The 21,471-nt window shown below is 35.0% G+C and overlaps 1 protein-coding gene across 1 annotated transcript in view; it reads left to right on the top strand.

Annotated features, from left to right (window-relative positions):
* The first annotated feature begins 961 nt into the window (after window positions 1–961).
* Window positions 962–21,471, top strand: part of LOC107976085 (desmocollin-2) — a 46,060-nt gene continuing 25,550 nt past the window's right edge. Inside the window, exons 1-3 of the mRNA XM_016958590.3 lie at window positions 962–1,067; window positions 1,826–2,047; window positions 2,512–2,657. Of these exons, the coding sequence (XP_016814079.1) occupies window positions 1,007–1,067; window positions 1,826–2,047; window positions 2,512–2,657 (429 nt within the window). The 5' untranslated portion in view covers window positions 962–1,006. The remainder of the gene's footprint in view (window positions 1,068–1,825; window positions 2,048–2,511; window positions 2,658–21,471) is intronic.

The raw sequence follows: 21,471 nt of genomic DNA, 5'->3' as shown, positions 1-21,471 counted from the left end.
CTTATTGTAGTTGTAGTTCTTTTCATTGCTAAATTTATTTCTGTATTTTCATATTCTCTCAATATCGATAGATAGAAAAGGCATACAATAAATTTACAAAATAATTACTGGTGTAAATTATTAACTTCCTGACTGATATATGATTCAGTGCCATTGTTCTCTTTACTTTTCTTTATCTATTTAGAATATAGACTACAGAATTCTAATATTAAAAAGCACCTTAGAGATCACTTAATATGCTACTTCATTGATGAAAAACTATTTTCCCCCATTTGACTACTTTTTACACATCATAGTAACTGTTTATGAAGAGAATGTATAAGAAAATGGCAATCTATGACAAATGAATCAGGCTGAACAAATGCACATAAATATGACACCCTACTTTTGCTTTTAGCATATTTTTACAGTGTATGGTAATTACAAAGTTCCAGAATATACAGTAATATCATCTTAGTTTTGCAATAAATTTATAGTTGTATATTATATAAAACTTAGCTCTCCAGTACGGAATCCACTATCTACATATGCCTTTGAGCTCAGGAAATATGTTTTGTCCAAATTAAGATATGCTACAGTTTTCAATTAAGCAATGAATTTCATAGAATTAGAATGAACAAACATGTAAACATATCAGTATTTTTGATATTGATTGTAATTTAAAATGGTAGTATTTGGGATATGTTTGATTAAATAAAATACTTTATTAAAATTAATTTTACTGTTTATTTGTATTATTTTAAAATATGGCTACTAGAAAGGTTTAAATTTCATAGGTGGCACACATTTATGGCTCACGTTATATTCCCATTGGACAGTGCTGTTCTAGAATATCACTTTCACTAATTAGTTACCAATATAAGTTTCATATGTCTTCATTTTGGATTCATGTAAATGACAAAAGAGATGTTTAACCAAAGAAAACAAAGTGAACCATTGATATACTGTTTTTCATCTACAGATTGGACCTAGACATCTAGATTTTGATAATGCTATTTTTGCAGGAATGCATTTCAAACATACATTGTTTGTGAAAGTGTCTAATGAAGGAAGTCCTGTACTATCAAGTAAGAAATTACCAATTTGAAATATTAAAATAGTTTGACATAGAAAACACCCAGTGCATTTAAAAATTGGATCTGAGAAGTTTGTCATATTTATAAGTATTCCAATAATCTGTTAAAGTATGCAATATATTCTTATATTAACCTATTTAGTGCTCATGCACAGCTATTTAAAAACTGAGAGTCTACATAAAAACAAACTAGAGAGAATGAAACCCAAATGTTTAATGCAGCACATTACAGTTATTAAAAGACAATGTCAAAAATCAACATTTTTAGAATACTTGTGTATTTAAAATCTTTCTCAAGGAATTATTTGTTTATTCTACTTTAGAGAAAATACTAATACTCAGATTCTCATAGTAAATAGCATTTATTTCATTATTATGCTGAAGTATTTTAATTATATTTCAATTGGTGATAGTATGTCAGATTTTGGAAACTATGATCTTTAATTCAGAATAGTAGTATTTATATATAAACACACTGTAAAAGACAATTGCTTTGACAAGTGTTCAAAAAGAATCAATGGAATGTTTTACTCCTAAACTTATTTTAAAATGCTTTATAAGTGAAAAGGCAATAATTTAATGTTAAAACATCAATATAAATGTATAATTTATGCCCTGAGATTTTAGTATAAACTATAATAAATGTAATATATAATATGAGGTGTTAATTAAAAAAGAAAAGAAAAAAAGGATTATTGATAAGACACATTATTGCCTAAGCTGCATTTTTATGTGCTTTCTTTTCCATAGCAATTATTACACTCATTGTAAGGGTGAGTCTCATAAATGAACTGAATCCAATTGGAAGTGCGTCGGCATTTACCTTCAGTGTATTTGAAAATAGTCCAGTTGATACACTAGTTGGAAAAGTTACATTTACCGATGCAGACTGGCCATTTAATAATATGGAATATACCATTGTTGGAGGCAATTTGGGAACACCTCCCAAATTTTACATTGAACCAGATACAGGTATTGTAAAAACGCTGACATCAATTAATCATAAAAGTAAAGAGCTCATATACACTCATTGGAAATTTATTTTATTTAGAAACTATGATCATGAGAACATCTTAAAAACTTTCTCTTGAACTATTTAATGTTCACCTGGATTTGTTAGCTGTATCCATAAATTCTTACTTACCTAAGGCAAAGCACTAAAGCTTTGATCTTTGCTATATTGATCTTCAGAAAGGCTATGCATATGTGCTTTTCCATGTATCCAAGAACATGACTTAACAGGTGAGTAAAATAGTGCATACTTTAATACCTGTTATAATTACACTTTAGGGGTATGAATATATAATGAATTGATTTGTATTAGTTAATTTCTATTCATTATTGTAATGATTTCATTTATAGAATTAACATTTTAGAATAAATTGAAAATATTTACTAATCCTGGGATAACAGGTCTCCCTTTATTTTTGCATCAGGAGTGATAAAGCTATTAGATTCACTAAACAGAGAAATTGAATCACAGTACAAGATAGCTGTAAAAGTAACAGACTTGGACAACGATGCCATCCCTGACCCCCTCAGACAGAGAAGTGGTACTGCTCAGGTGACCATCAATGTTCTGGTAAGAATGACATTGTTATCCCTTTGAAAGCACATTCTAGAGAAATAAAAATGAAGGAAAGTTGTAAATGGTTACATTTCAGGGTCTTGGGTATGGATCTAAATTGAGAGAATAGCATGTTGGTCCAAAAATATTCTAATTGTAACATACATTGATACAATTGTCATTATATGCAAATTAACCTGTGTGACTTCTAAACTAATTTGATTGTCTTACAAATCTGAACTTAGATGAAGAGTGCTGATACCTCTGGTTGTATTTCAGAAGTTGTTGGAAGGATTATTTTGTGGTTAATCATATTTCCATAAGCAAGCAAACATACATCCTAGAGTTTTAAGAAGTTAGTTTGATACATTTTAATCTGTTTTGGTGGTTTGTCTTCCTCTTCTCACCCTCTCTGGTTTTCAAGGAAGAAATATCTTAATATTCTTTACTAATAAAGATTCTGAGAGATCAGCCTCAGAGTCTCACAAACATGAAGTATAGAGGCAAAAATTCTAAGTTTTTCTAAAAAAAATTTAATGCAAGAATATATTTTACTTGGCTTGTTCAAGACTTACATCAATAAAATTCTGTACATTACTTTCATTGGCAGAAGCATATAGAAAGAAAATTTGCCTTTATAGATAGTGCCAATTTTTTAATCTTATGATTTTGTTTACACTCTTTTTGCTACTTGAGAACAGTAAGAATTCTAACACTGGATCCTATGGAAAAGACAATAACTTCTCATAAAAAAATATTTAAAACCACAGACATTGTTTAGAGCCTGTGCATACTCTTGCCTGGTGAACACTTTCATATGTGTTCTTAGTGAGCTAAAATAGTTAGCAGTGGTCATGACTCTGTTACAATCCCCACTTTAGGCTTATTATGTCTGGAAAACACAATAAACCAGGCCAAAAATCTTTGTAGGGAGAAATTTAATAAAGTGACTTGAATGGCTTCAACCATGACTCAGAAGATGTCATAAGCTAATGAACCTATTCTCCTTATGCCAGCTTTCAATAATACATCCCAATACACTCTAAGACACAGTTTCTCAGTAGATGTCCTTCATAGTTGCACTTCTGCAAACTTATTAGTGTCACTTTCATTTCATGTGTGAATTCCTACATTCCAATAGGTATAAGAATAAATGATCTCTGTTCTTCATGTATAAAATCATTCAAATTTTTTCTCTTATGGGACTTGAAGTATTGGTTCAGGAAAGAATATTTGATTTCTTGAGAGTAGGCAAAAAGCTATACATTTCCTACCATCAGATGGGTGAGCTTAACTTTACTGAAGACACTGTTACTAAATTTAAATACCTTTTCTCTAAAAATACTTCCAACCAAACTTTAGGTGGAAGTTATCAAAATGCATCATTTAGAAAAAATAAGTTGAAGCCAAAATTCTCTAGTACAATAAAATTTTTTATACTACACTTTGTTCAAAAAAAGATTGAAGCTGACATATGAAAGTAAACTCAATAGAGTATTATTACCTAAAGCCAGGGCAGAGATGGATGAATTTTATCTGTAAGAATAAACAAATAACAAAAATGTATGTTATTTATAAATGGAAGTTCAATACTGTTATGGACTCAATGATTATACCCCCCCTTCTCAGTTCACACATTGAAGCCATAACTCCCAGTGTGACTGCATTTGGAAATTATTCATGTTTGTATTTGGAGGTAATTAGGATTAGAGGAAGAAATGAAGGTGAGAACATGGTCTGATGGTATTCATGTCCTTCTAAGAAAAGACACCAGAGAGCTTGCTCTCCCTCTCTGCCATATGAGGACACAATGAGAAGGTGGCTACCTGCAAACCAGGAAAAGAGCCCTCACCAGAAACTGAACACTGCCAGATCTTTATCTTGGACTTACCAACCTCTAGAACTGTGAAAAAATAATTTCTTTTGTTTAAGCCATGCTATGTATGGTATTTTGTAATGGCTGTTCAAAGTATCCTAAGAGTAATACCAATTTTGGCTTAGCAAACATAAAAATGTTAGAAAGTTATAGCATTAAAATATATATTTCTAGTAAATGATAGATACATATATATATATATATCAATGGAAAATAATAGTACATCTAGGATCCAAGATATAAAATAGTAGGTTAATGATAAATTATTACATAAATGAAGTTAGAATAAGAATCCATTTTGGAAAACAATGAACACTGTTTCCTACTTTAAAAAGATAAAAAATTAATATGTAACATAATCTTTAATATGAAGAAACATATGAAAATAATTATGAAATGTTAATTTAGGAAGGGTCATCACAAGGCAAGCATGAATTCTCATTATATGCAAATTAACCTGTGTGACATCTAAGAGAGTTGGGACCTCATGTAGGACAAGATTGCTAGGTCTAACTACAAAGACAGTTAACCTGTCTTCAGTCCAAAAACAGCATAGAGCAAATTAAAAAGGAAACAAAACATTAGCACAAATATATTTGAAGCATTTATAAAGTAATTTCAAATATTAATATTTTTAGTCAATAAAGTGTTTTTTATAATCAGAAAGAAAAAAATCTCAACAGGAATTGAAAGTTAATATATGAAAAATATTACCAACTTTACTAGCAAGTAAAGAAAGGAAAATGAAACAATCTAATTTTTTTTTTGTATTGAATTATAAAATAAAGCAGATGATATTTTTTGTTGGAAATGGTATGGGGAATTGACAGCTCATTTCTCTGGGAATTCAAATTGAATTGGCACAAGGTTTTTCTGAAGGTTTTTGGCAACACATACAAATTAATATTCACATTTTATGTGTGAAGAAGCTCTTGTTTACAGAGTTAAATAACCAACCTAGCATAGTTATTGAAAGTAGAGCCAATCCTTAGTCCCAGCCCTTTAGTTACAATACCCTTCTATCATCTGACAAAAACATAACCACAAAGACTACTCTCACGATTCCTGTGGTGGAAAAGTATCTCAAATCATAGCAATCATTATTTTATAAACATCTGGAAATCTTTCATAGATGATTTTCCATGTGATTAAATATTTTTCTCCACATGATCTCTATGTCTTGAAAATTTTAATTGAAGCAATTCGGATATAGAGTGTCTACCTTTTGTTTCTAAAATAACAACAACAAAAGACTCCTAATATAGCACCCAAAAAACACGTACACAAGATTCTGCTATATCCTCCCAGATAAACTAATTTCCAAATGTATGTTAGCATGTCTTAATGAGATAAATTTTACAGATGCCATTAGCTATTGCCAACTTCAAATTTGTTATTGCCAATTGATTTATTGATCTGAAGCTCATGTTTCTAAGAAAACTCTTAGGTCATGGTAATAAACTGCATCATGATGATAAACTGGTTGCTAGAAAATGCATATTTCACAGAAGCAAGAATTGGGTGGCACACATCTTTGTTTTGACAAAATCAGGCACTAGATTTTCAAGGAACATTTTAAAAGGAAGGAAGTTCAGCACACATCCCACTTTCACCCTACAAATAATTATCACCTGTTTTTTTGTTGTTTATTTGTTTGTTTTTGAGATGGAGTCTCCCTCTGTCACCCAGGCTGGAATGCAGTAGCGCAATCTCGGCTCACTGCAACCTCCACCTCCCGGGTTCAAGCGATTCTCCTGCCTCAGCCTCCCGAGTAGCTGGGATTACAAGCATGTGCCACCACACCCAGTTAATTTTTGTATTTTTAGTAGAGATGGGATTTCACCATGTTGGTCAGGATGGTCTCCATCTCCTGACATCGTGATCTGCCTGCCTCGGCCTCCCAAAGTGCTAGCATAACAGGCGTGAGCCACCACGCCCGGCCATATCACGTGTTTTATAATAAAGGCAATTCCTAACCACTATGACTTCCAAGGATATTTGAAATCTCTTTTGGCTACTGTCATTACGTAATGACATCTACTCATCTGCTTTCATCTTTGGATTATAGCATCAGCTTTAAGAACTCTGGATTTTGAATTCAATTTAATGCATCCTTTACTCTCTTCTGTACCTCTTAGTATTCTTCTTATCCTTCAAGGCCCAATGCATTCCTTTTATATGAAGCCTCACTTTTAAAATACAGTGCAAACATTGGGCCAAACTGTATGGTAGTTCCTCTGGTCATTCTGAGAACTAACTTATCTGCTTTCAAAAAGCTTGCAGCCTGGTATAGTTATTCTTATCTAGGTTGCATGTCACTCACTAAGATGCTCCATTTGGGGTTGTAAGATGTACAAATTTGTTTCAAATGTAAATTATAGATAACTCAAATTAAGTTACGAAAGAACAAATTGCTGCTGCCTCCTGCTATTCCTGATCCCAGTGTTAATGGTGGAGAGTGTCCAGGTTCTTGGCCTCTTGAAAAAAGCATTGGACAAAACACACAAAGCAAGGAAGAAATGATGGGTTTTACTGAAAATGAAAGTATACTCCACCGTGTGTGGGCAGGCCTGAGCATAGGGGCTCAAAGGCCTGTTACAGAATTTTGGGGCATTTAAATACCCAGTACTTGGGGTATACCCTATGTAAATGAAGAGGATGAAGTAAAGTTACAAAGTCATTTACTTGGCCTACGGACCTATGGAGAGGATATTTCCTGTCATACCTGAAGTGTGAATCGGCTTATGTTCCCTGCCTCCAGACCCTATTTTCCTGCCTCATCTCCCCACTGAGAGATGTGATCCCCGTAAATCTTTGTGGGAGGCAGAGGGACCAATGATCTTTTTTCTGTAACTGCTTCATGCTGGCTTGAGGCATAGTGGCCCTATCTGTTGGGGATCACAGAACTCATCCTGCTCTATCTAGTGGAGGCAGGGTAGCGTCTTGATGGCCAGGGGTGGTGTCTTCACCTGGAACTGGTTGGAACCTTTGTTGCATGATCATCTGAAGGAGGATAGTCTCTAGGCGAGAGGAAATGAATTTGGTTAAAATATTTAATGGGAACTTCCGGGGGTGGATAACTATGCTGTCAGAAATGTTTGTTATAAAGATTTGCAGAAGAAAAAAAAAAACTTGTTCGTTCTCGAATCCATGTGTTTCCTTAAAGTCTTAGCACAAAGACTCCATTTTGGTTTGGTTTCGTTTGGTCTGTTGGGGCCTGGTGCATGAGCTGAGTCCAAAACAATGGCCTCCCAGACTTTTGTTTTAAAAATTCCCCCTTTTTGGTCAGGTTCTCACTTAGGTGAGAGTGTGACCAAAACTTAGGGCCTCAGCATCACTCTTAGTTACCATCATTTTGGGTTTCTGGTCTCAGCATGTCATTTATAGATTACAGTGTCCTTACTGTTGCACATTTCTTTCAGCTCTTGTCATTCCCATTGAAGAGAGACCATAAGACATTCTAGAGATGGCTGCATGCAAGCACTTAAAAGCTTTGAGAGAATACAGCTCACCAGGGAGACTATTACTATGACTATTGGGAGGATAATACCAATAGTTCAGAGTATGTTCCTTACCCAGGGTCCCCATAAACCAAACCACCTAAAATTAAACAGATTAAAGAATGAGCTAAATGAAGAATCTACTTGCTTGACTACGTGGTCTTTTCATTAATCCTCTACAACTGAATTTTTATAATCTGCATTTGATGTATTTCTCCATAGGCCACAAGTGTCAGCAACTGCACAGGTACTTTTCTGTTTACTAAATTCTATTATTTAGCATAATTTTCACAAGATAATTCAAAGTCTGTTGTTTAACAATAACTTTTAAGTAGAATTAGCTACAGAGCCTATCATGAGGTATACATTTCTAATCATTGCTTCTTTTACTTTAAACCATGGGAAAAGGACCTAACAAATGATGCCCTTCTAGAAGAGTGAAGGCCTCCTGGCAGTGTACTCTTTAACCCATGATGTGGGTTTAGAGGAGTGAACCAATGTTTTGTTTTTGACTGATTATGAGGCAATGTATGTACCATTAAACTTTCTTGCCTACATTGGGCCTTTGTCTTTGTCTATCAAAGATAAGGTTATCCATGTATAAGGCTGGCTGCAAACTCCTTCACAAATAACAGTATAACCCCATAAGTGCACATAACAGACCGCTTTTTTGTTTGTTTGTTTGTTTGTTTGTAGAGGCATGAGCAAGAAAAAAAATATTCAAAGAAAAGAGTTTCACGACAGTAAAAGTCTTAACCTGTGAACTTGGGAAAGGCTGTTCACATCAAGGATGCCATGTTCTTCTTGGGAGAAATTTCCCTGGTTAACTTTACCCTTGTTAAGGTTTTACAGATTATTGGTAAAATACATTCCAATAGGTACACAGTTCCAAAAGTGTGGTGGGATCTCAATTTTGAGACTATGAACCCAAAGCCCAAGGTCCTGAAGTTTTGCTGTAGTGTGGATGGCAAGGACAGTCTTTCTCCGATGTTCTCAGAGGATACAAACCATAAAAAGCTTTTTCACCTGGTGAAAATACAGTGTAGCATAATAATCTGTTATGATACCAGCCCTCTTCCATGGGAAAACTTTTATACAACCAGAAAACATGCATTGACAATGACCCTTTACAAACTGTTTAAATGGCCCACCAAGTGACCAACTGTACCTGAAGCTTTAATTATGTGCCCAGGAATACAGGATCAAGCACTGGTTATAAACTATTTAAACAATTTCAGTATCAGCTGGTTTAACATGAAAATCTGACAAGGTATTTTCCTGGTGTTTAATTAATTTTTGTTCTACTTGAGTTAGTAGCTTTATACAAGGAAATTTGGTTATTTCTGTGGTTTACCATAACTTAGCATAATAACCATAATTATAATTGATAGCATATACTATTTTAGAAATCCCATACTATTTTGGAACATATATTAGTATTATTCACAAAAATATAACCTAAAGAATATTGAACATCATTTTGGCAATTCCATGTACCTAAACATGACAAATACCCCTGTTTACCTCATTTCTGGATGTTTTCAGGGGCCCTCTGATCCATCCAGAAAACCAGGCATTAAGAAAGACAAATTTGAAACTGAAGTTTGATTTTGGAATTCCAGATTACCATAAATTACTTATTTTGTCAAAATGATGATGCAGAAATTTTAAAGAAGCAAAAACCTTTTATAACCTTTTACAAAAGTAAAAATACATTCTACTGTTTTTACACACCTTGCATGTGAAACTGTTTCCAGTAGTATTAACTGCAAGTTACAGTGGCGACTCTTAGCAATTTTAACTTTAATGTAAAACCTGGTAAGTTGTGTTCTAAGGTTTGACTATTTCCAGCATAGTTAGGAGTGTGGCCAACTCCACGTTTCTCCTGGCCTTATCTAGCTGGAAAGCAGGCAAGTTAAACAATTTTCAAAAGCCAAAGAAGCAGTTTATGACCTGAAAGCATTTGGAAAACCTAATATTTGAACATAATTTAGACCACATGTGTATATTTTGAATACATTGTATTTTACCAATAATCTGTAAAACCGTCTTTATTTCCCAAAGACTGCTAAAGTCATGTGAACTAAGAGGCAGTACGTTTTCTACTTTTCTGGCAAAATATTTTATTTAAGCTCTCATTATTATTAAACCAATTAATTTAAAACTTTACAGAGGTGATTAACCAGTTTGCACAGAAAAAGGCCAGAGATTGACTGGTAAGAAATTCTTATCCTTTTGCTGGCATGCCAGGTTTCTGAGTTCTCTCTCCCTAAGCAGCCTTAGTGACCCTGCTTGACTGTATGCAAACAAACATATTGCCATGAATTAAGAATATTCACAAATAGTTTACAAATTTTGGAGAAATTAGGCAGAGAGAGAGAAATATGACTCCAATTCTATTTATGAAAGTATACTCAACATGCTTAAAGTATTAGCCTAAAATCTAAAAAGTTAGTTTATAAGGATAAAAAGTTGGTGTGTTCCATTAATTACTGCGGCCTGACCAAGGTACCTTAGGAATTCCAGATAAATGGAATAAATGATGACTCCCTATAAATGCATAGGAAACAAAATAACTATTCATAGAACCAAATACAAGCCTTCCACTAGAAACTAAAAAGCATCATGCTTTTATATATAAGGATACACAAGCAAAGCCAGAGGAGAATAAACAGCAAACAAATGAAAACTAGAAGCAAAAACAAACAGGAAACCAACCCTAAATTTTCCTACTCAATTTACCCTGGAGACTATAGTGTTACCTAGGGCCCCCAAAACCCACATAATGAATATTTCATTCCTGACACACAATTCAATATCCTTAAGTTCACCAATATCATTATACATTCTGTCCAATCAAGAAATCCACCTTAGGCACATGACCAATAAGTACTCTAGCATTATCCATGAAAAACAGTAAACATAGTGTGAAGCAAAGCAAGCATGTATGTGAAATTTGGCTCCATGCTAAATCCAGCTTAATGCTTAACTATATTAAAAAAAAAATTGCCAAACTGCCTATGCATTTTTTACAATACTTCTTATTTGACTGTAATCAAGACCAAGAGCTTTAACTATGAACATGTTAATTTGCAAAATGTCCCCAATTCTTTATTAGGTTCTTAAGAATATTTTATTATATAAACTTTTTCCACATCTTTCTCCCATACTTAATGATTCCTTACTACATTGTTTCATAAACAACCTTTTTAAATCTGTAATTTAACTTTTAGATAACTTTTGAATTAGACAAAATTATTCTTTTTCCACTGATAACGTAACTCTTTCTGGCACATGTTGTATACAGAATTATGTGTTAACCAGAATTTTATCCTTAGTAAACTGAAACTTTAGTGAAACCCTAAAAAGCAAGAAATCCTGAACTATTAGATATGGGCATTTATAGATAAGAACAACTCCACAATTTTAGTAGCATACTTCCCCATATTACAACACTTTCTTAATTGGAAATGACCCAGATATTAAATGAGCATTAAGAATAACTTTAAGATTTTAATTTACACAAAAAGTTTACCTCAAACATTTATCCTAATCACTGTACTTAATTTTTTACTTTTCACAAGGGAGATGAGACACTAATCAACATATGTAAAATGAACCATCCTTTGGTCCTGAAAGGCAGGACAACTCGAAGTGGGAGGGGAGTTGGGGCTTCCAGGTCACAGGTAGGTGTGAGAGGAATGGTTGCATTCTTTTGAGTTTCTGATTAGCCTTTCCAGAGGAAGCAATCAGATATGTATTTATCTCAGTGAGACTTTGAATAGAATGGGAGGCAGGCTTTCCCCAAGCAGCTCCCAGCTTGAATTAACACTGACATTTTAAAATATCTAGCAAAGACAAACATAAAATTCAGACAAAAATGTATACTGACAATTCTGATGGCATTTCTATTTTTATTCCATCAATAATTTTAAAGCTAGCTTGTTTAGTAAAGTTACACTTTAAGTCACGTGAACTTGAAAATTACTTACACTTATTTACTTAATTTATGAGCGTTCTTTTACTTATAAGCCAATTTTGGTAAAACATATAACAATAAGTGTACATACAAATAAACACTTCTAGACATGTATGCACACACAAATGAAGATCCAATGGCTTGGAACCTTAGCCATGAGATAGCAATAAAAGCTTGCTGGTTTTACTTCTTTGCCACAGTAGATAATCCAATAAAGGCTGTGAACCAAACTTTCGGGTAAAGCAGTCTCCATAGCAGTTTGATTTTTCTTTTTCTTTTCTTTTTTCTTTTCTTTTTTTTTTTTTTTTTTTTTTTTTTTGAGACAGAGTCTCACTCCGTAGCCCAGGTTGGAGTGCAGTGGCATGATCTCGGCTCACTGCAACCTCCACCTCCCAATCCCGGTTCAAACAATTCTCCTGTCTCAGCCTCCCAAGTAGCTGGGATTATAGGCATGCTTCACCATGCCCAGCTAATTTTTTTGTATTTTTAGTAGAGATGGGGTTTCACCATATTGACCAGGCTGGTCTTGAACTCCTGACCTCATGATCCATCCGCCTCGGCCTCTCAAAGTGCTGGAATTACAGGTGTGAGCCACCGCACCTGGCCTGGCAGTTTGATTCTTAAAGGCCAAACCTCTCCAGACTCCAAAGAGCCCTGGTGCCAAACAGTACCAAAGGGGGGTGTCACACATTAATCAGTCCCCCTGCTTAGAACCGCAGAACAAAAGCCTGGATACATGCAATGCCATTCTGCTTTCCCATTCAACAGTAAACTCCAGATTCCAAACAATGTTGGGGCCAAACAGCATTGCAACTGTGAGAGAAAATTCTAAGGAGGGCTTAGTACTAGACCTCAGAACCTCTGCGGAGAGCAGAGAGCATCCCCTTGGGGCAGGTTGAGGTCTGCAGGTCCCCTGGAGGGTCCTCCTGTGGGGTCCAATCTGACCTTAGGTGGGCACCAGCGGCGCGTGCCGGTTTTCCCCTCCAGAGCATACTATGAGCTTTGTAAGAATAGCCATGAACTGTAATGAGAACTGGGTGCCAGGTGGACCTTTTTGTCCTTAGCCAGTTGAGTATGATAAGGGAAGAATTTAGCATAAGAAAAGAATGTTTAAGTCCCCTGAAACATGTGTGAGTTTGCTCTGAGGCGCACCACACGCAGGGATCGGGGAACACCTGCAGAAAAGATTTTTTAAAAAGTCCTTCCCCCTTTGGGGCAGAGCAATTATAAACAGCCACTGAAAGACTGAAAAAGAAAGAAAGGAAACAAAAATCAAAAAGACCCAGATTCCTTAAGCAAACCTGGTGTTGGCAGTTAGGCGTCTCCGCATGGAAACCCCTTAGTTTCACTGGCCATGGCCAGAAACCTGCAGTTGCTTCCATGTTTAGGCGCTGCCCACCAAGGATCCCCGGTTGGAAAGGAAAAGAGAGAGAGAAGCAGAGACAGAGACGACAGAGAGGGAGAGAGAAAGAGAGAAAGAGAAAGAGAAATTCCCCTGTATGGAGCAGAAAGGAAAAGGAGAAAGGAGAAAAATAAATCCCAAACTTTGGGCTAACTTCTTCCTCCTGGCTGGCTCTCCAAAATATGTTAACAGTGGAGGGTGTCCAGATTCCTGGTTTCTTGAGCAAAGAATTGAACAAAACGCACAAACAGAGCGAGGAAGGAAGGAAAGGTTTTTATTGAAAATGGCAGTACACTCCAGGCCGGGCATGGTGGCTCACGCCTGTAATCCCAGCATTTTGGGAGGCCAAGGCGGGCAGATCACGAGGTCAGGAGATCGAGACCATCTTGGCCAACATAGTGAAACCCCAGCTCTACTAAAAATACAAAAATTAGCCGGGCATGGTGGCCCACGCCTGAAATCCCAGCTACTTGGGAGGCGGAGGCAGGAGAATCCCTTGAACCAGGGAGTTGGAGGTTGCAGTGAGCCGAGATCGCACCTCAGCACTCTAGCCTGGCGACAGAGCGAGACTCTGTCTCAAAAGAAAAGTACACTCCACAGTGTGGGAGCAGGCCTGAGCATAGGGGCTCAAAGGCCTTGTTACAGAATTTTGGGGCATTTAACTACCCTCTATTTGGGGTATGTCCTTTGCAAATGAAGAGGATGAAGTAAAGTTACAAAGTCATTTACTTGGCCTTCACCCTGTGGAGAGGATATTTCCTGTCATAGCTGAACTGTGAATTGGCCTTATGTTCCCTGCCTCCAGACCCTATTTTCCTGCCCCACCAGGAGCACCATAATCAGCAGTATTACAATTTACATGATTTACAATTTATTTCCATTTTCACCTAGAAGGTAAATATTCCAAAGAATTTCCTGGCACAAAACACCTGGAAATATATGATAGAATATAACTAGCCTTTAATGTGGAAATGTGACCTCAAAAAAAAATTAGGGGATATTTCAGGGGCCAAAAACAGAGGCTCCTCAATGCTGCCAAGTGCCCTGAGAGCACCTTCTCTGTAAAGAAGAGGCTTAGGTTTTCACAGTCACTTGGAAACAGGAAGTAAAACTTTGGGAGCAATAAGGGCAGGCAGTTGGAACCTCATAAAATAAGAGGTCCTTCAGGATGAAAACTTGGAAAGGACACCTTCACATGCTAGCCTGGAGTAGACAATAAGAAAGTTTGCCCATCTAGGCCTAGGCTCTGAATTAAGGGGAAAACGCGTCCTCCAAAATGTAAAGGAAATATATTCGGTTTGAATTATGCACACTGCAAATTATTGGAAAACCCAGACAAGACGTTAAAAGGAAAGGGGTCTTGGTGTTTTATTGTGAGGAATTCCTGGCAGAAACAAAAGCAAAGCTTCCCTAGAGAGGCCTAACATCCACCTAAGCGGCAGAAAATTCCTGAAGAAAAAAATTTGGCAGAAAATGGGCTCAGAATCTAAAATTACGAACTCTTAGAAAACAGCCATAACTTACAGACCAATGCACAGCTATTTCACACCCATTTCACTGGCTGTAACCCGAAATGACTGGGGAGAAGTGGCTTTGAACCTGGGTACAATGCACAGGCTAGTGTACTTTTGTAAGTTGACTTCGTGAACAGGTATTGTTTACTTCCTCCTGTTGTGAGATTTATTTCTGACTTCAGTACAGATGATAATATGACAGTGTTGTGGCTTTATTTTATATTAGTGAGCTGCTAATTGTTATTGAGATGCTAATTATTAACATATGTTATGGTGTTTACTTCACAATAAATCTGCACAGAAGCTCTAGGTAGTATTGGCATATTTGAGTATACCTTTTGTAAAAGAAATATGAAAAAATAACTTTTTTATAGATCATTTTTGCAATGACAATGATTAGAAATTAGTGACTACAATGTTTACATTGTACCTAGTTTCAAATCACCAAGGCATTCTGAATATTTCAACAAAGTGCTCATTAGTGAAAATTAAATGTGGTCCTGATATTTACAAGGGCACTATTTATTGTAATAAAATAAGCTGTAGGTCATTTAGTATTGTGTCGGTTGAGAACTTGTTACTAGAAGCATCCAACCAAGTTGCATTGTTACAAGACAAGGAGCCTCACGTTATTTGTAAAAAGTGAGAAAAACAATTTATTGGAAAATTGAAAAATAGTTCTGAGACCAGATGAGCTGAAGAAGTTTCAACAGATTTTCTTATCAAATCATAATTTGTGAGTTGAGTCCTGATACCTGAAACAAGTTTTTACAAAGTTATAAAAACTTGTCCTTTTAAATGGGTGTGACCTTGGTGGCTTCTCTTGGCTATCAGTGTTGTACCTTATGTAAATTAGGAAAAGCACATAGAAGGAGGTCTTTCTTGTGAAACAAAGCAAATAACTGCAAGGAAATGTACATTTATCTAATCAAAGACAAAATTTTTGTATCTGTAACACACAAGGTAAGTAAATCAATATTCACCAATAATGCTCCTGCCTAGATCTGAAGAAAAATTAAGAATATCTTTACTGATATACAAAAAAGTAGCATAATCATATATTGTCTATTACCCCATCATGTACTTGCTGACAAGAATTTGGATTAAAAAAAATGGAAGGCTCTTTTGTCTCCTACAAAGAGCATGATAAATTTCCTTAGAGCATATTTTCTAAATAATCACTGTCACTTCAGTGATTCTTTTAAAGAAACTGTTACCAAACACATGCCCTTTATTTGTAAACACTAAAAGGAGTATAGTGCTTTAAACTGGACATGTAAAAATATAAGCTATTTCTTTTACCTCTAAAAATACTAATAGAGTCAATGATATAAATTAATGTTTGTCTTTCTTTGAATGTGTTTATGGATAGTCAAATTCTTAAAACTGACTGCTGTTTTAAGGAACTAGTCTGAAAGTACATGGCAACAACCCCATTAAATTTATCTAGTTTTATAAGAAAATTGCCTCTTTGGAAAAGAAATTTTAAGAATTTTGCTTTCTAACAGAGAGATGTTAGAAAATTCAGAAATGACCATCTGAAGCATGAAGGCATTACCAAGAGCTGAATGTCTGTCTGTGGCTATTTTTCTCTTGGAAAGCTTTTCATGCCAAAAAAATAAAAATAAATGGATACTGAATCTATTTATCTTTAACCTGGATGCCTACTAACCGCTAGAGCCATTAACTATATGCACATGTATTTAGTGACAATGATGTTGCCAAATTTCTTTTATACCACTGCATGATGTTTAGAGCAGAGATTCTTCAGCCAGAATGCTTGGCTAAGAATCCCAGGTTCACCACTTAAGGTTTTTTGTGAAGCTGGGCAAGTTATTGAACCTTTCTTAACTTGATTCCTCATTGTAAAATGGTGATAATAGTAGTGCCTACCCCTGAAGGTAGACATGAGGTTTTTAAAAGCAAATATTTGTAAAGTACTGAGTGGCTCATAGTAATAAGCACTATACAAGTGTTCTATAAATGAATAAACCAGAAACATTTCCATAGCTGGAGAAGAAAGTGATGAAAATTGTTGTTCTTTTGCTTGTACATAGTTAAGATTGGATTTTCGTCATTGCCTCATCAAAACAAAAACTAGAAACCGCTTAAGTGTGACTGATAAACACTTCAAAAATATTCTAATTTTTTGCAGATTATGGAATAAAAGCCTCAGCATAAAAATCACTAAGCTTGGATATTTTTAAAAAGCATAATGTTTCGTAACTTGTTTATGTTAATATAAAACTGAGACTGTAAATCAATTTCTTGCATGCACTAAATATGGCATAACTTAAAAATTTTAAAAATATAGCATAAAGAACTAACCTACTACAGATTTTATTTATAAGATGTGAGATCACACTTTGAGAAAAAAATTTTGAAAAATGCAAGCTGAAGGAAACAAAAGAAGAAGAAGGAAAAACCCCATCACAGTTCTAGTAGAAATTTAAATTGGAAATTAATTGTTCTTTTTCAGTGTCCCAGTGATTTTTTTACATCTATATTTTGTCACAGAAATCTTTCTGGCTTATATAATAATAAACACTCTTTATCTTATGAGGTAGTTAAGCCCTTGAAGGCGGGATTCTTTCTTGTTATCTTTTATCTCTATGTAATAAGCATAGAATTTCTTTCATGTATATATATGTATATATTCAGTAAATAATTAAGTACATAATTACTGTCTGTAAATCAATCTATCTATCTACATATCTATCTATCTATCTATCTATTTATCTATCTATCTATCTATCTGTAAATTTCTTAGGAACTCTGAGTAGAAAAAAATGCATTGTGGCCTAAGTGCTTATTGTCACTAAGTATGAGAATTCTAGAGCTGGAGAAAACCTAAGAGAAACCTATATTTCTCTATCATTTTACACAAAAGAAACTTAGACTTGCCTCACTGATATTCAAAAGCAATGTGACTATTGATGTTTTCTCAAACGTGCAGCTTTGCAGTCATGTAGTTGAAGTAATGGCAGATAAATTATTTTGTGCTTACCAGATCCTGTTTTATTTTATGGGTACAGAGGGATACTACATTTTCTGACTTCTTTTCAGTGAGATTGGGGCCACATGACTCAGATATAGCAGATGCCCTTTCCCAAGCCTGCAATAAAAACCCAAGTGTAAAGTCCACTTTGCCTTTGCAAGGTGATTTTAGGTCGTCTTTTAAAGACAGAAACATTATGACATGAAAGGAACTTGGATCTCTAAGTCACTCCTTGAGAAAACTCTTCCAAGGTGAGCTTCTTAACATGTTTTATTGTGATAGGGAAGAATTAACCTTGTTCCAAGTTAAGTGAATCAGATTTCATGTTTTAGTTGTTACTGCAACATGGTATAGTCTATTTTGCCTAATGCAGAATTTCCTGGATGATAGTCAGATGTTCCCAAATAGTTGGAATTTCCACAAGTTTCTTCCCATCTTTATGTTGCATGCTTTTATAGCAAACAGCAATCTTTTGTTTTTTTTTTTTTTTTTTTCCTGAGATGGTGTCTTGCTCTGTTGCCCAGGCTAAAGTGCAGTGGCGTGATCTGCAACCTCCGCCTCCTGGGTTCAACCAATTGTCCTGCCTCAACCTCCCGAGTAGCTGGGATAACAGGCACATGCCACCATGCCTGGCTATTTTTTGTATTTTTTTAATAGAGACGGGGTTTCGCCATATTGGTCAGGCTGGTTTCCAACTCCTGACCTTGTGATCCGCCTGCCTCAGCCTCCCAAAGTGCTGGGATCACCGGCATGAGCCACCACACCTGGCAACAGCAATCTTTTTCTAGTATCAAGACACTTCTTTTATGCTCTCATGGTTTTATTTAGGTTATAAGATTATGTAAAAATTTATATAAGCAACTGGTTTGGGGAAAAATTATAGGTTTCAATTTTACCAGTTAATATTCTTTGAAACTATGTGCTTTTCTAATTGTTTGATATTTTTTGCAGTACTGGTAAATGATAAAATATAAGGAAACCCAGAGGTTTCTTGGTAAAGTTTAATATTTACTTATTTTAACAAATATTTATTTCAGCTTCAACAATAATAAAAGATAATATTGTGTTTCGAAAATCACAGAAAATGATATTGAAATATCTGTGCAATCTGAAATTTATCTGTATTGGCATTTTTATTCCAGTATTAAGTGATTTATTAAATCAACTACTTGAGATGAACATTGTCTCTGATTTGGCCTCATCTTTTATTTTTACTGGAATACAATTGACCTGGGGCTAATGACTCAATGTTATATGAGGGTATTATATATCATTACAAGAAACCAGTGTATTTCTTGGAAAAAACACACAGATATATACTCACATATAGATATATGTGTTTATCTGCATGTTTGCATATTTATATATATAATATACATATATGTATCTACAGAGAGAGAGAGATTTGATAATTAAACAAAACCAAGAGACAAAAATGGACATAAAATGGCATTTCCTGTCTTGAAAATTTCAAATTCTTCTGTAAATTATTCCATTGTTAAGTGGGGGAAAAATAAATCACAGGACTTATTCCCCATAATACATTATTAACCAGAAATACAGAATCTTTTATTTAATTTAAATTTTAGCAAAATTAATAAAAAGTAAGCATATATAACACATCTTTAAATAAAAGCATGTATATTTATTTCCTAAATGATAATTCACATAGTATTATTATTATTATTTTAGATGCATGAACTTAAAATAATTTTAATTATTTTCGTGGCATTATAATCTTGGGGATGGGATTTATATTCTATAACAGTACTTTCCTAATGATCTGTAAACATTTCTGAAAATATGAGAAATATGTGCATCCTATTAGCTTTAAATGCTGAGTGTACTTGATTATTTTTGTTTGCTTTCTAGGGCTGCTGTAACAAAGTAACACAAACTGGGGGTGGCTTACAACAGCAGAATGTATTCCCTTCCAGTTCTGCAGGCTAGAAGTCTAAAATCAAGGTGTCAGCAGAGCCATGTTCTCTCTGAACACGCTAGGGAATAATCTCTTCCATGCCTCTCTCTTAGCATCTGCTGTTGCTAGAAGGCCTTGGCATTCCTTAGTTTGCAGACACATTACCCCCATCTCTGTCCTTTTTGTCATCTCTGCCTTTGTTGTCATATGATGCCCTCCCTGTGTGTCTCTGTCTGTGTTGATTCTCCCCTTCTTATAAGGATATTACATTGGGTTAAGAGTACACACTACTCTAATATGATTCATCTTAACTTGATTACATACACAAAGAATATATTTCTAAAAAATATTAAACTCATAGGTATCAGGAGATAAAACTCGAACATATATTTTTGAAGGGCTCAATTCAAATTATAGCAATCACGTATGTCATCTTAGTCCATTTCTATTTTGGAAAGCGAGTTTAAAATAATGGTTAGAAGCATGGATTCTGGCATTAGGTAAACCTGGCAGACATTCCCATTTTTTCCTTATGGACTGGATAGCTTAAGAAAGTTACTTAACTCTGTGGACCTCAGTTTACTCACAAGTGACATCTGCTAACAATACTTACTCAAAGGGTTTGGCAGATGATTAAATAAAAATGTGAATCCCTCACAGTGCCAGGGACATAGTGAATACATTTTAGTATTTATTATTGTTTTAGCTGTTACAATCACTACTTGAGTTTTACTCAACTTTGAATGGTTTCATAGAGAGACTGAAATGCTCTCTAATTTTTACACTATCATGTGCATTTACCTACTTAATATGATAAGCATACTTTTTTGTAAAGGTTATTTGGGAAATCTGGCCAGAATTCAGTAACATTAATCAAAGTAGAACTAGATTATAATGTAGACAGACAGACAGACAGGTAGGTAGGTAGATAGGTAAGTAGGTAGGTAGATAGACAGATAAATGTAGATATATATAGGAAAGTATGAGATCAATAATTTCAATTTTTTAAATCCTCTGATCAAATTCTCAGGGTGTTTAATACTTATGCCCTATGAATTTCTCTGAGAAGATTGGGAGTAATAGTTTATAATAGTTTCCAAAGTCATTGCCCATGGAATAACTTTTATGGCATATCTTGGGAAAGCAATGCTCCTTACAACATGCATTGAGAAATAATGTACAAAAATTAGATAATTGAGATGAAAAATAAGATCAGGAACTGTGAATATAACAACATGGCTTAGATTATCTAAGTACTAATGAGCGGTCTAACCACTTACGCATGCATTTTGACAGGTAAAACATTGATTGATTGATTGATTGATTGATTGATTGAGATGGAGTTTTGCTCTTGTTGCCCAGGCTGTAGTGCAATAATGTGATCTTGGTTCACTGCAACCTCTGCCTCCCCAGGTTCAAGCAATTCTCCTGCCTTAGCCTCCTTAGTAGCTGAGATTACAGGCGCCTGCCACCATGCCCAGCTAATTTTTGTATTTTTAGTAGAGACGGGGTTTCACCGTGTTGGCCAGGCTGGTCTCAAACTCCTGACCTTGTGATCTGCCCGCCTCAGCCTCCCAAAGTGCTGGGATTACAGGCGTGAGCAACTGCGCCCAGCCCAGATAAAACATTTTGGAAAAATTAT

Source organism: Pan troglodytes, chromosome 6, assembly GCF_028858775.2.
Source record: "Pan troglodytes isolate AG18354 chromosome 6, NHGRI_mPanTro3-v2.0_pri, whole genome shotgun sequence".
NCBI classification, from domain to species: domain Eukaryota; kingdom Metazoa; phylum Chordata; class Mammalia; order Primates; family Hominidae; genus Pan; species Pan troglodytes.
This window is presented reverse-complemented; position numbering and strand designations above follow the sequence as displayed.